Source organism: Haplochromis burtoni, unplaced genomic scaffold (genome assembly GCF_018398535.1).
Source record: "Haplochromis burtoni strain Fernald_Lab_line unplaced genomic scaffold, NCSU_Asbu1 Contig_71, whole genome shotgun sequence".
Taxonomy (NCBI): Eukaryota; Metazoa; Chordata; class Actinopteri; order Cichliformes; family Cichlidae; genus Haplochromis; species Haplochromis burtoni.
In genome coordinates this window covers 2,234,287-2,249,980 of record NW_024582432.1, presented here as the reverse complement: position 1 = coordinate 2,249,980, position 15,694 = coordinate 2,234,287, and the positions used below count along the sequence as shown (strand labels likewise).

Below are 15,694 nucleotides of genomic sequence, written 5' to 3'. Positions count from 1 at the left end.
CCGCCCGAGCCGCGTTTTGCCTCTTGGTATCGCCGGCCGCTTTCCGGGCCGTTAGCTGGACATCGTTGCCATCGGGGTCGGCCGCCTGAGCTGTTGAACTGTGACCTGTGGTGCTCTCGACCTCCGGGTCGGCCCCCTGAACCTTTGACCTCTGACTTGCTGTGCTCTCGACCTCCGGGTCGGCCCCCTGAGCTCATGGATTTTGGGCTGCTGGACCGTTGGCCTCCTGGTCGGCCTCCCGAACTTTTGGACTGTTGTTTTGCTGTCGACCCCCGGAATGTCCTCCTGAAGCTGGGTCTCGGACTCTTGTGCCCTTGTTGTTTTTGGCCTGTATGCTTCTGGTGCTTTGTTTTTGGTTTTGTTTCATTGTCGGGTCGTCTGTTTTCCTCACCTCAGTCATAGGTCTAGTTTTCGTCTGTTATTTCCACCTCAGTCATAGTTATAGTTTTTGGTCTCAGTACCGTTTAGTATTTTGTTTCTTAGTGTCTTGTCAGTTTACTTTGGTTTCCTGGTTTACCTCTGCCGTCATCTAATAAAGGATCACTTTTTCTGTTCAAACCTCAACTCCTCGTCCTCATCTACTTTTGGGTCCTGTTTCCATTACACACCGGCGCACCCCGCCGTGACATTCCAGTATTATTGTGTTTCCAGTAGTCAGTGACCACCAGACTGTGCAGTCACCTCGAATTATTGGATTCAAATCCAATTTTCCCATGGCTTTAAAGAACCAAATAAACTGGCTCAGCATTAGTTGAATGCAGATTACCCAGTGGATCTTGGATCATTTAAGCAACACATGAACAGCCTATCCTCTACTGAAGCCACAGAGGTTTGAGAAATAAGTGCTGGGAACAGACTGATGGTCAAATTAATACTACCATCATCAAAGGCATGCTTGAAGGACATCCATTCATATTGTGTTCTTTTACAGGAGCTGCAATTACTGACAAAAACCCTACAAAATGCTATTTTCCCAAAGTCTAGCGCACACAGCTGTAGCTGCTGTCACCGACTGTTTTCTTATTTTACTATTTTGTTGTTTGGAAACCTGCTTTATACTGTAAGCTCAATGACCCAACTGGTTTTATTTATTCTGACTTGCATACATTTTATGTTTGATGAATTTTCCTTCTTGGTTTGCTCACATTTAACTTTGCCAGTTAGACTTACTGGCAAACAGTTTCCACCCACAGAGCAGCTCCACCTCAGAGAAATATTTATGTAACTCAAACAACAATCTGTTATGTCCCAGGGACCCATATGGGAAGCATTTTATTGTTATTGATTTAGCATTGGATTGTACTACTCCACACTGTACATGGGGAATAATGATGGTGAAAACCTTTTAATTACAGTAATTCAGTTATGGCCACATTAATCCACCATTAATTTACTGGAGGCCACATAGACGCCCCTTGGGGACACATTGAAGAATACAATCTTAATATTTTTCTTGCACTGTAAGTGGGAGATACTATGCTTTTACATGGCTGATTCCACTAGGAGCTTCTGCTTTTAATTTTCTGTCGTGTCCTTTTTGTGGCTACATTATCTTTATTTAATGTTTCATGGCCTAAATGAGTCCAGTCTTATCTGCCTCACCTGGTGGTAGCTGTTGTAGTCCATGTTTCCAGGCAAGGGGAAACCAGGTGCTAGGTACAGCTCCCCCTCCATCATCTCGGATTTAACAAACTCCTCCAGGTATGTGCGACACAGACGCCGGTCCCAGTCGTCTGTGATGTGACCACCATACATGATCTCACCGAATAGGTAGCGCAAATCATCGTACGGCACCTGGGGATTACAGAGCACGGGGATGTTGTTTTGCTGGAAAGTGGCCTTTGGTGTTTAGCTGAGGTCACCCGTGTTCGGATTTCCAATTAAGATAACAAACAGCAGGCTTTGTAAAGAAACATGTGTACCTTTGGATTTGCCTCCAGATAGTTGTAGAGGACGTTGACAGAAATGGTGAGGTCTCCGGTGTTAAAGGGGTATGATCTGTTCCAACCTTGAGGACCAAATTTCCTCCTCTCTGCCACCACCGCATGGAAGTAGCAAAGGGCAAACAAAATACTCTTAAACTCATTCTCCCTTGCGCACATTTCCAGCGTATCCTGAAACGCAAAAGAACAAAAAGCGGCATGTTCAAAGGGCATCTCGAACTGTTCGCACTGGAGTTATATCTGCATGTTACAGGTAAAAAGTTGTGGCAGGTAGCCCTGTGATCTGCAATATTTTGTCAGATCCCAGCAGTGCTTCATGGTAAAAGACAGACAATGAGAAGACTAGATGGCAATAAAACCAACGATGAGATTCCCTTTTTTAATTGTCACAACTTGTCAAGCGCTTTCAGCCTTCAACTATCTCATGGGCTCATTATTCAAGACAGGCAAATAAAAAAGTGGACATAAATGGCACTGTAATCTCAGGGGGGAGAGATAGTTAAATAAGCTTGCCAATAACCCCTATGGAAATAGGAAGGCTAAATTCTCTTTATTCTAACATGTGTCACCGAGTGCTACGGTGAAGGCCTTTTCGCTTCCGCTACTGCAGTGCCCAGGGGAGCTGACTCTGACGATGCACGTGTAGATTGCACAAGCAGAGCGCAGGCTGACTACCACACTCACAAACACACACACATGCACACACCCTTTTGGAGATTTAGTTAGTATTCTGTATGGTACTCCTCTGCTCAACACAGCTGAAAGAGATGCATAGCCCCTCTATTCATGACCCGTGGACTGGAGAAAATCGGCATGCTGTCCGATCGCAGAGAGACAAAGACGCATAAACACATGTCGAAGCCCTCGCACATGCAAGGGAACACAAACTTTGATATTTATGATTTGACAACAGTTTCAAGATTAACATCTGGGTATGCAAGAGTCTGAAAAAGCTGTGTAGTCTGATACTGTTAAAATGATTTCATCATTTAAATGATTAGCTTAGACAAACAGTAAATTCACAACAGCTTAGTTGTACCACCATGCTGATATTACTACTCTAGCAGAAGCTGTTTAAAAGCTGTGATGCTGTATGCATTTGCCAGCGAATAGACCAAAAGAAAAGAAATGTCACTTCTCTGCCTTTTGCCGTGTAGATGGGCCATTACTGAGAGTTAGCCAAATATTGATTAACTTTCACTGAGTACACATGATTGGAATATTCTCTCATCCTTCCCTCAGTGGACCTCCCTGTAGCTCTGCATAAGGCAGGGCTCACAAGCATGATGCTCTTATCAGACAGATACACATCGACAAACTAAGGATCATGGAAATGGACCGGGAGGAAACTGAGCACTCAGGTAATGGTGCAAAGGAAGATGCATTAGCAGCAAAGCACAGAGGTAATGGTAAAGCTTAGATAGAGACTAAGAACTGATAAGGTAAAGTAAAGCTAGGAGAGGCCACTGTAGCACCCTGATCCATTCTAACTCTGGGGCTGGAGAATAGTCTGGGAAAGTGATATTGTCTGGATGTGTTCCAATAACTCACACAAACATCAGCAAATAGACTTTGCTGAGGTCTGTCCTCAAGTAATCCCTCTTTCTCACAGCAGAATGTAACCAAACTTTTAGCGTTAGCATGTGCAATGATCACATCTGTCCTCTTCAGGTCAGAAGCAATTCCAGGGTGAGTGAAAGGTGAAGCTGCCATCTGCTCGCTGCAAGACTTCTGCAAATTGGCAACTTGATGAGAAATCGGGAACTGACATGTTTTGTTTCAACTGCCACTCACAGCTAAAAGGAAAATGAGCATTCAGAGGTAGGTAGCATGTAAAATCCTAGAGAATAAAGAGAATCCTCAAAAGAATAGCCTATTAAGATCCAGTGGAACAGGCACTTGAACTGCTACAAAAAAATAGCTTTCTTTTCTTTAGTTGTAACCTCATGCTGCACTAGCGGGTGTAACTAAAAGGTTAATTAATAAAATGGTCACAGATCTCTCAGCTTTCTTTGCCAAGTTTCAATCAAATCACATTTTCTTTCTCTCTACTGGTTTACGACCCAGATTTAAGCCAGAAATACTCACATTAAAAACACAGTATTACGATGCAGCACTTTAAATCATTCCAGACACAGCACAAAGGAATCTTTCTTCATTCATTTCATTCTTATCATGTATGCTTATTTAGCTGAAGTAAAGTTAAACAGGTCTACATTTGGGGTGGCTGTATCTCAGGAGGTAGAGCAGGTCATCTACTGATCGTAAGGTTAGCGGTTTGATCCCTAGCTCCTCCAGTCTGCATGCCAAGTATCTTTGGGCAAGATACTAACCCCAAGCTGCTCTCCGATGCATCCATCGGAGTATTAATGTTAGCTTGGAAGCACTAAAAGCTTAGAAGAAAGTGATTGGGTGAATGTGGTATGTTGTATAAAGTGCTATATAAGAATCAGTCCAATTTTAATTGGCACATCCAGCTGCCCTAGACCAACATTAGTCTTATCTAGCCTTCCTTTAGCTACTACCTTTGTTTCTCTGCTGTAAGTGTGGATTTTTAGGGTAACTATGCTTAAAACCACAGTCTGCTGCTTCTGAAATAAAAGTTCATAGAAAAAGAAGCTAAAGAAGATTTCACATAATTACACACAATGTAACCATATTGTGCTAAGTTGCTTTCCAGTGGTGAAGCGTATGTAGGTAATAAAGGTAGAGCAGGTATTAAACCTGTAAGTGTGTTACCTGGTTGAAGTTGTCGAGGGCCTTGTGCAGGTTTGCGTGCATGCCAGTAGGTGGTTCATTGGTGATCTTGATGGAGGTCTCCAGGATACCCTGGGGGATGATGTGGCCCTCGCGGGTTGATGAGGGCTCCGCACTAATAAACACTCTGAAATTTTCATGGCTTCCATCTCCGTACTGCTCCAGAAGTTTCTCAAGGGTGCCCAGCCAACGAGCCACGAGGTGGATGTTCTACAAGGGCAAAGCTTGCTGTTAATCTGGCTCATTTTTATGCAAATCAATTTTGCTTTTTTAAGTGTAGAAAACGCAGTCTACACGGAGGTGAAGACTACAAAAGTCTGGGCTTTAATGGAGTGCACACAATACTTTAATACTCTGCTTGATGCTAATGCATCAAATATTGCCTATTTATGTATATTTGTTGTAATAACAACTAGCAAAAGGACCAATTAAAATGTTTCATATTCCTCTCGCTTCACCGTGACTTTGATGTGGCACCAAATTAAATGGTACATAGCACATGAAACCCATTTCTAGGTTGCTGACATTAAACGACCGTTCTCTGGCTTTACTTTACCATGACGTTTCTGCAATATCATCGCTCGGTGCGGTGCGGGCAGCAGGGCTGACTTGTACTATCACACAAGCATGGATGAGCTCAATTTTCCATCTCAACTGTCCTGACACTTACAGGATATCCCGTGAATGATAAGGAGTCAGCCAAACCCCCCAGATCTCACCACGCAGCACTGCCCATTCCCTAAATCTAATTACAGCACTAATAACTCCAGTCATTAATTCATAAGCCTCTTTACTTTCTCATTTCCCTTTGCACTCCACATTTAATCTTCCTTACGATGGCTGAAGTTTCCAAACGATGGGACACAGAAGGGAGCGGAACGTCGATTTTAGGGGGAGTCATTGAAAAATACAGGAGAAGAAACTTTTACATTCTGTGAGCAAGAGTGTCCAGAAGGAGCTGAGAAGGGGATAAGCTAGTTTTCTTCTCAGTGCCTTAGAGAATAATGAATGGTATACAAATTAAAAGTCTAAATTCAAGCACTTTTTCATCAAGCCAGAGTACAACCTTTCCTCTTGGCATGTAAATAGTTTGCCAATAAAGAGAGCCAACAGAAGAAGTGAGAGACTGCCTCAGAACTTGTCACTGTAATGAAACCATTCATCCTCTGGCTGCAAGGGGAAAGGAAGGGGGCGAAGAGGCCGACAGACAAACAAACAAGACAGAGGGGCAGACGCGTTTTTATGGCTTTTTAATTAACTTTCAGGTGCGACATTTTTTGTTCCCTCAACGTCTTCTCGATAAGGGCCTCCCAGCACTGGCGATGACTACGCTGATACTACATCAGAGAGTCACCTATTTACATAATAATATAAAAGTTGAATCCAAAACCCATTAGAAGACACCACTGGCAAGGTCTTTGATGCATTGCTACCAAACACAACCTGAGGGAAGGCACAATGGCACGTCCAACTGCACACGCTGGCTCACAGACAAGCAAATAGAAACACGAGCAGGTGCCCACACATAATCTTTCTATTTTACACGTAAAAAAACCCAAAAAACCTGTTGGTCAAGGAGCTGCAGCACTGCCGGGCTCCACACTGAGGAGGCGGCCCTGCGGTATCACAGCAGACTCTGAGTGACACTGGAACATCGTGAACAGGATGGAGGGACAAGCAGGACTGTCGACACACTGCAGGCACTGACAGCATGACACGCCCTTGAGACTAAATTTAAAAATAAAAGCATACATCCACCATGCCGAAAGATACATATTTATTTAGTGTAGGGTTTGGAGGTCTTTAAAGGTTCATAAATGGTCTATTTTTATGCCACTGCTATTATACACTGTAGAGTAATTTGTAGAGGTCATGTGATATGTCCACAACTTGCAGAATGAGAATTCCTGCAAATGTACTTATTTCACCTGACACAAATGTTATTATGCTGCCTTTTTCCTGCAGGACAATTAAAGCTGCATGTTAAACCTTATAAGAATTTGTCATCGTACAGGATCTGTATACCCATAACTACTGAAAAAAATGATCAATTTCTAGACATAGATTTCTATCTATGAAATCTTTGAAGGTGCAATATTCACCGGAAAAAACCCTTCTGCAGCCAGCAGCTCCTTCCAGTTTACCACTGTATTGTAAAGACTACAAAATGTCACTTTAGATGTGTCACCCTTAACTTAAAAAAACATGCATGCATCATATTCTAAATGTAGCTGTAATTGTTTTTTATTTATTGCCATCTTTGTAAGACTTCATGACTGTAATATGAGAAATTTGTCATTGTGGGATTTATGAATCAGTTCTTTCAGAAGTGAGGGGAGGACATCGTGATGAAATCGTTTCATCCAACTGTCTGCCCTCCAGAGACGTTTTTCTGTCACTAGCTCAAAATGGGTGGTTTTAAGATTAACAGTGGCATTTGAAACAGACCAGCAAGTTCTGGCCACTCGATTTTGGCCTCCTGGCCAATGTGAGATCTTCAACTCCAATCTGCAAACACATACTCCCACCAAATGCATTGGACTGCTTTGAAGTTTCTGCTATTTTGTCTCTTGTGCCCATCTGAAAAGAAGATGCTGCTCTCCAATATAATTACCCAGCAGCAAAAGGGAATCTGCCATTAACATGATCCTGGACTGATGGAGCCAGGCTTAATAAAGGTGGAGTGGTGAATAGGTAGGAGGAGAACTGAGACAAGAAGGTCAAAGAGGGGGAATGAAGAGATAGCAGGTTAGCAGGAAAAGTGGGAGGATTGATAGGATGTTAGATGTGGTGGAGAAAATGATAAAACCAAAGTATCAAAGTTACTTCACAGAATGAGAGAGTGGGCAGAGGAATAGAAAAGAGAAGATGGAGAAGATACGGATGGTTTAAGCAGGAGATAGATGGGAATATGTTACCTCCCCTCCCCTCCCTTCCCCTCCCCTTTTTTTTCTTTCCCTCCCTGGCCAGTACCATAGGGGTGGCACTTGGTAGGCAGACAAACAGACAGATAAAGCGAGTAGGAGGTTTGTTGCCAGGGGGACAAGGCCTTTTTAAGCGTATCGATCGGGATTCTTATGCAAAGGTAATTAAACAACTGCTTGTCTGTGCTATCCTGGGTCTGGAGAGGAGAGTGATGCTGTCGCAACCTTCTCTCTTTTTTTTTGAAATCCAACAAGCTGTGTGAATTAAAAGAAATGGGTGTCCCACAGTGCCTGGTCTGTGGTTCATATCTGTCGATACTTCACATTAGAATTCCACCAAGGTTTCCACTTAAAATGCAAAAGCCAGCCTTGCCCTCCAGATAAGAGGAGAACAGACACCGTGGCTGTAGATATTGTACTGTATAATGCCGTGGCCCTTTCAGTTAGGAAATTTCCTTCAAAAATTAAATTCGCTTTTCCACAGAGACGAACCTTGGAGGAAAGCAAACATCCCACTGAGTATGCAATGAAAAACAAAGTGATAATGTGCCTCATTCAGAACACGTACAGATAAAGGAAATGCCACATAAAATCACCCCTGGAATAGAAAATCCTTGACATAAATGAACCCTGTATTCAATTTCCAAAGAGTGTTTGTTTCAGTTTTCCGAGTGCCTACAGCATTGTATATATTACATTTGATAACAGACATATTTTTTTTGTAATTTGGCACGTTTGATGTGATGTGGATGGGGTTACCACATGGGACAACTCAGTGAAAGACAAAATGTTCTAACAATTATAATGAATTGTCATTTTATACCTTTTGTGTTAGTGTTCAAACACCACAAAGTATAATTGGATCTACTTGATATGATTGTTGCAATAATCTTCAGAAAACATATTGGTTGGAGTGTGAACTCACTGAATTTGTGTTGATACTCATATTTACAAATAACATCACAGTCCCTATTTCAAAAGTATATTTGCTGTACCTGTAATATGACCCAATGGCCGTTTTTAGCTGCCAAGTTGAGGGCTTGTTCAGCTATAACTTCCTGACCTTGACCCAGAGAGACATTATGAAGGTTTTTGTTGTCAAATGTGTAGCCCAGCTTCCTCCCTGAAAGAAAAAAAAGTAATTGTTTCAATAAAACTTTGGTTGCAGAAACAGTTGCAAAGACTAAAATGATAAATGCAGTCTATTGAACTGGACCGCTATTTGCTAGTCTATTAAACTCCATTTAGCATCCATCTGCATCTTTACTACCTCTCTGCACTACAGAGAGGTAGCTCTGAAATGTGCTTAGCCTAGATTAGCAAAATAATGGTACAGACCAAGCTCTGTTTATTACTTTCTTGGCTTATTTCTTTAACAGTTAATCAAACTGTGTTATTTATATGTTTAATATCTTATTAGTCTCCTCTTAAAAGTAATGCTAGATGTCTCTTTTAGTTCCAATCTATGCTAATTGAGGCTAAATGTTGCAAAACTAAGAGCGATCAGTTTGAAAATCAAAATTTCACACAGAACCTCGCACAGAAAAAAGAAACACAGAAAACAGAAACACAAAAACAGAAACACAGTGAAAAACAGTGGGTGAAGTCCATTTTTAAATGTACAGTCTATGACTGAGCGTCACAAATGGTTCTTAGGTGGGAGTCATTTTACACTAATCGTCACAAATCACTAAGTGTGATAAACGGTATTATAATCAGTATTAAGAGTAGTGATCTAGTTGCTCACTTATTCAAATGTAATCTAACTGCATAGCTTAGAAAAATATGAACAAGCTACATAGTTATTGGATATGAATCTGTGTAATGAACTGAATAAAATGACTCAATTCCACAATATCTCCTCCTCTGGCTAAAGCACTATCCATGCCTTGGACACAGGCTAAACTAACTAATATGCACTTTAAATCCTAATCATTAGATGAGTCAGCTTTAGTTCCCCACTTTAAGCCTTCTGGTTAAAATTTCACACAAACACTGGAGTGATTTGTGCTCAGTTTGTTAGAAATCAAACTTGTGAAATGTTTGTTTCGGAGCCATTAGTGCGCTTCAGACCAAACAAAAATCACATAATCTGTCTAATGAAAATCTTACCAAAGCCTAATATCTAAGAAACCCCACAGACACAAATATAATGGGGAAAAAACATGTTCTGCTGCTTTTCATCAGCACAGGAGCAGCTGGTTACCTTTAACTTTGATGTGATTGGCTATGGTCAGGATGAGGGTGTTGCTAATCAATAATCAGAGCCCTTAGAGGCAATTTCAGCAGGAGTGCTATTTGGTATGGTATTAGGAGAGGATGGAGGATTTTACAGGGGGTTTCAGAGCCTATAGTAGCTCCATGGTTGATTTAATCACCTGGCGATGCCTATAAAAATGAAGCATCTAAAAATAGTCACAAATAATGCAGTGTGTTGGGCATAAACCAACACTTGAACATGCTGAAATGGGTCTGTGTGATAAATTAATCCGAGGATAAAAGGACGACAAAGGAGAAACTGAAACCCAAGTAAGGCAAAACAAACAAAACAACAAAAACCCTAACAAATCATTCATTACTTGAATGCAAAAATGCCGATGCATATGCTTGGGTAGAAGAGAAATAATGAGGAAATCTGTTCCAGTTAATTGAAACAATTCCTGCAATCTGAATATTTCATACAGCTGATTTCAAATACCCAAAAACTGAATTAATGCCTAGGTCAGTACAAAAGCTTCAACTTTTTCCATAATTCTAGTAAAAATCATCTCGCCACCCATTATTCATAAAGGAATGTAAAGTAACTCTAAAACCAATGACATTTACTTTCTGTTGCCCCTAATACACCAGTGGTGTCATCTCACATATTTCTGACCTTTAGTATAATCCTTTCAGTCTATCCAGAGCTGGTTGTGCATCGGCAGTGATGGCTGATATTACAGCAGATACACATTACAAATGTGTTGTTCTGACTGATAATCCTATGCAACAGAACTAAAATGAAATCATGCATGCAGGTAGACAAGGCATTTCCTTTTAATAACTAACCCAAAACCCTACACAGCTAAAAGAAACGATATACTGGCAATGTGTTCGCTCTTATAAAAGTCCTGAACACACTTTTAAGCAGGATTTAAAAGCTTTTTTTAAAGATAAAACAAGCAGAAGCCTTACCATGTTTTTCCACATCCTTCAAAGGGTCAACTCCGGGAGAGAGGATGAAGAACATGGGCGTAGCTGGACCTGACTCTTCAAAGGAGACGGCAAAGTCCAGTGATCTGCCAATCACATACTTGCTTCCCAGTTTCTCCTCTACAAAGTCTCTGTAAGGGAGAGTGTGACTCAGTTCTCCTTAAGACTTTATTATCTTTGACAACAAGCTGAAGAACTTGAAGAACCGGAATTGTCTGTATTACAGTGCATTAGACAGACAGCTGCTTCAAAACTATAAACTCTAGTCACGACTCAGCTGTCAGTAGCTCTTTTCACCCTCTCCGGATTAAATGCTTTGGTCTTTCAAACATTATGCTTTTCTTGCTTCAGTTTCAACCAAATCACAGTCTTAAATAAATCAAGAATTCACTTTTTAACAAAATATATTTTGTACATATGTTGTATTTTGTCCTATAACCTTAGTTCCGCCTCCACTTAAGGTTTCTGAAAATACAAACATACATGTGCAGAACCGATAGTGAAGAAATGAAAACACAGAAAGCAGCAAAATGTGAATTCTGTGTATTTGTTCTGCAGTGTGCCAATAAGTTGTCCAGCTGTTGCGCATTGACCACAACTCCAAGAATTTCCTGATGTGGAGACCTTTGCAGTTCTAAACTCCACCATTTGCTCTACTTTTAGCTCTCTTTTGGTCTCCACCTTGGAAAGCCAACATGATGTCATCCATCTCATATTTTTTAAAACCCGACATTGTGAGTGCAGGGTAGAACTAACTATGAAACTGTGTGACACAGCATGCTGAATAATTAATGATCTGTCAATATCAAGACATTAGCCAATGATCACACCCTGCTTTATCTTAAATTCTGACACTAATAAAGAGCACAGTTTACAAATTTCCCATCATTTTGTCTTTAGAATGACATGAAACTACCAACCAAGTGCATAATCTCATAAGGAAAGAGTTTAATGGGGTCATACAGCAAGCAAAGTGGAATGCACTGACACATACTGGCTTTAGTTTTCTGATCTAAAAGCTACATCCATATTTTGTAATCAGTCTGGGTTTTAACCATCTAAAGCTGCAGCACATTAAAAACAAATTCATGAACTCTGAGATTTTCAATTGCAATGTGGTGCTGGTTATTATACTGCCAGTCTTAACAAATTACCAAGAGTGATAAACTGCATTATAATGTATTATGAGTAGTGATCTAGCTGTTCACTTATTCATTTCAAAATTAATGTAATCGCATTGCTTATAAAAAATATGAACAAGCTACATAGTTATTGGCTACAGGTATGAATCTGCGTAATGAACTGAGCAAAATGACTCAGTTCCTCCTCTCGCTAAAGAACTACGGACACAGATTAAACCAAGCACAATCTTCATAAGACTCGTAATATGCACTTTAAATCACAATCATTAGATGAGTCAGCTTTAATTCCCCACTTTTAGCCTTCTGGTTAAAATTTCACTCACATACTGGAGGGATTTGTGCCCAGTTTATTAGAAATCGAACTTGTGAAATGTTTGTTTCGGAGCCATTAATGCCCTTCAGACCAAACAAAAAACCACATAATCTGTTTAATTAATATTTCCAAAGCCTAATATCTAAGAAACCCCACAGACACAGGCATCTTAATAGAACTAAAATACTGCATCTCACACCTAATGTATGTTAATTCAGAGTGTAACTGGGGTCTGGATTTGGTACAAGTGGACACAGACATTCTCTTTTAATACTTAGGTTTGATGATTGTCCCTGAAAATCTGTGTGACTCAGTCAACTGTCATCTCAGGATAGAAGCCAAAGGTTCTGTTGTTCAACTTTTTTACCTTTTCAGTAACCAGAACAGGTCAAGTAGGAGCTTTCACAGATCACAGAGCAAAGGGAAATGATACCACCTCTTACCTGACAGCGTACGTCATGCGGTCAGGCCTCAGGGCTCTCATAATGCACAGTCTCTGGAGTGAGCTTTTGCTCTTCCATTCCTGTGGGAATTTCTCTTTTTCCGGACACTCGGACTCTACAAACTTCTTCCAGCGTTTGGCTGAGCCTTCAATGTCTCTGTCCAGGTTTCTGAACTCCTCCATGGAGCAAAGAGCCTGGAGGTTTTGGAAAAGAAATAGGATTTGTGGAGTGAAACATAGTGCATGTTGTTATAAGAGCTGCTGCACTGCGATCAATGATACACATTAAAGTTCTTGACCAGAGATATTTTTCACAATGCACAGGTAAAAAAAAAAAAAAAGAGAGTCTGTTTGCAAAATATGGAGAGTCATAAAAAACAGAATGCTTATCTTTCCTCATGTCCTTATAAATAATATTTATTCAAACAGAAATGCTGAGTAAACACAAAGCTTTCATAACGGGACAGGGGGTAGGGGAGCACTAAATATGCATCTCTTGCAGAACCAGTGAGGGCTTCATTGTGATGCCCCAGATGACAGACACCTCATCTCATCTGCAGAGAACAGCAGTGTCACGCAGTGCAGCCTCAAGCAGCTCTGCTGTCTCCCGCACTGTGCAAACTATGAGCAGGATGCTGAAATCTTCTCTCAGCAGAGACACAGAATACAAGGTGTCAAGGCAAAAACATCCCGTGTCACTCTATGAAACCAACCCCTCGACACAAGCCATGAGGGGAAGACATAGAGCAGAGTGAGAAGGAGCGGCTCGGCACACATCACCTTCACTGTGACTCAGTTTAATTACTACAGGTGGTTGGCGACCGATCAGCCCCAGTGTAATGAGAAACACTGGGTCCCGAGGGATTCCAGCTCTGCTAATATCATCAACTGGGGCAAGCAATCAGAGGACGTTATCCTCCTTTAAATCTTTCCAACTGATTATGTTTCCAACTACGATAAGAAAAATCAAGTGACAGAATTTGATTAGCAGGGACTTAAACATCCACAGCAGGTTGAGAGCAGTTACAGAAAGGCCATCTCTTAATCCTCAGAGGGGTTTTAGGTTAAGTTAATATTGAAGGCGATATAGAGTGAAATATTCATGAGCACGAGGGGCTAAAAGACATGCTGCAGTTAGGGTTTACTTTGCTGTTAAACTCATCTGACAAGATAAGAAACCTCTGCTGTCCACAGCACTGCGTTCTCTGAGACACAAACAGAGAGACTGAGTTTTTCTTCTAGCACCCTTCAGTGTTAGAATCTAGCGGGGTCACAGAGCACAGTGGGACCCTGGAGACTGCATGCTGTCAGACTGGAGTTTTGGGTGATACAGAGATATACACTCCAATTATGTGCATTCACTTTAGTGCTTACTTGTTGGGAAAATCCACTGTACATACTGCGCACTGTGTGGAGCCGATAAAGGAACCGGAAGATATTAGCCTTGAATCTCGCAGATGACAAGGTGGAGGACAACAAAATTTAGAAAGAAATAGAGGTGAATTATTTTTTATTATCTTTTAGAGATTTCACCATATAGGATGGGATTCTAAAAATAGGGCTGATCTACAAGTTATTGCATCTTTATGAAGTTCAAGACGGAGCTCTAGCTTTCTGAAAGAACAGCTCATTTTGATGAATTCATCAAATTCACACTTCACAGTGCAGCTTTGTACCATTACAGCCAAGAAGCTCTAAGGAGCTTGGAAAGAAAAGCATCTGGGCTTCTTTAAGTTGCTTGAAGACGTTTCACCTCTCATCCGAGAAGCTTCTTCAGTTCTAAGGTCAAATGGTGGAGACTCCCAGACTTTCCCCCCAAAAGGGACATGGACCCCCCTAATGATCCTCTACCTAATCACGTGAGCCAAGGAGTGAAAAAATATTTATTTTAAGAGAAATAAATAATATATTTATTTAAAAACCCTATCATGTGATTTCCAGAGATCAAAAGACCTATTGTGACCTACTCCCATTTTCACACCTTGGCTCATGTGATTAGGTAAAGGATCATTAGGGGGTCCATGTCCCTCTTGGGGGGACATTCCTATAGGGCTTAAATCTGGGAGTCTCCACCATTTGACCTTAGAACTGAAGAAGCTTCTCGGATGAGAGGTAAAAGGTCTTCAAGCAACTTAAAGAAGTCCAGACATTTTTCTTTCCAAGCTCCTTAGACTACGATGACCTCAATGACGGAGACCCTTCACAGACCTACAGCCAAGAAGGTTTCTACTGTTGAAAGTTTGAATATTATCTGGAATTTCACAGGGAGCCAGTGAAGTTCCTGAAGAACAGGGGTGATGTGCTGGTAGGAGGGGGTTCTGGTGATAATGCAAGCAGCAGAGTTCTGAACCAGTTGAAGCTTATGGAGGGATTTTTGGGGGAGACCATGCAGAAGAGAATTGCAGTAGTCAATACGGGAGGTAACAAGACTGTGGACAAGAATGGACGTAGACTGGGTGGAAAGAGAAGGAAGCAATCTGTTAATGTTACGTAGATGAAAGTAGGCAGAACGGGTGAGATTATTGATGTGAGATTTATAGGAAAGTGAACTGTCTAGGATGACACCAAGGCTCTTAACCTGCGGAGAAGGGAGAACTGTGGAGTTATCGATGGTGAGTTAGAAATGGTTCACCTTCAAAAGGTTGGATTTGGTGCCAATAAGGAGGATCTCAGTTTTATCCTCATTGAGCTTTAGATTAGAGGTAAACCAGGATTTTAACTCGGATAGACATTCTGAAAGGGAAGAAGGTGGGAGGGAGGAATCAGGTTTGCAAGAGAGATATAACTGGGTGTCATCAGCAAAACAGTGAAACTGAAGATCAACTTTGCAGAAAATGGTACCTAGAGGGAGGATGTATATTATGAAGAGGGCCTAAAACTGAGCCTTGAGGTACACCAGAGGTGACGGGGAATAGACGAGAGCGGAATGATCTTAGTTGAATAAACTGGGAACGGTCAAGGAGATATGATTGAAACCAGGC

General features: G+C 41.2%; 1 protein-coding gene across 1 annotated transcript in view; it reads right to left on the bottom strand.

Moving 5' to 3' along the window:
* Positions 1-15,694, bottom strand: part of dnah9 (dynein, axonemal, heavy chain 9) — a 183,886-nt gene that overhangs the window by 32,763 nt on the left and 135,429 nt on the right. The window contains exons 68-73 of the mRNA XM_005923750.3: positions 12,715-12,908; positions 10,799-10,947; positions 8,620-8,747; positions 4,683-4,910; positions 1,923-2,114; positions 1,603-1,794 (exon numbers count right to left, since the gene is read on the bottom strand). Coding sequence (XP_005923812.1) covers positions 1,603-1,794; positions 1,923-2,114; positions 4,683-4,910; positions 8,620-8,747; positions 10,799-10,947; positions 12,715-12,908 — 1,083 coding nt within the window. The remainder of the gene's footprint in view (positions 1-1,602; positions 1,795-1,922; positions 2,115-4,682; positions 4,911-8,619; positions 8,748-10,798; positions 10,948-12,714; positions 12,909-15,694) is intronic.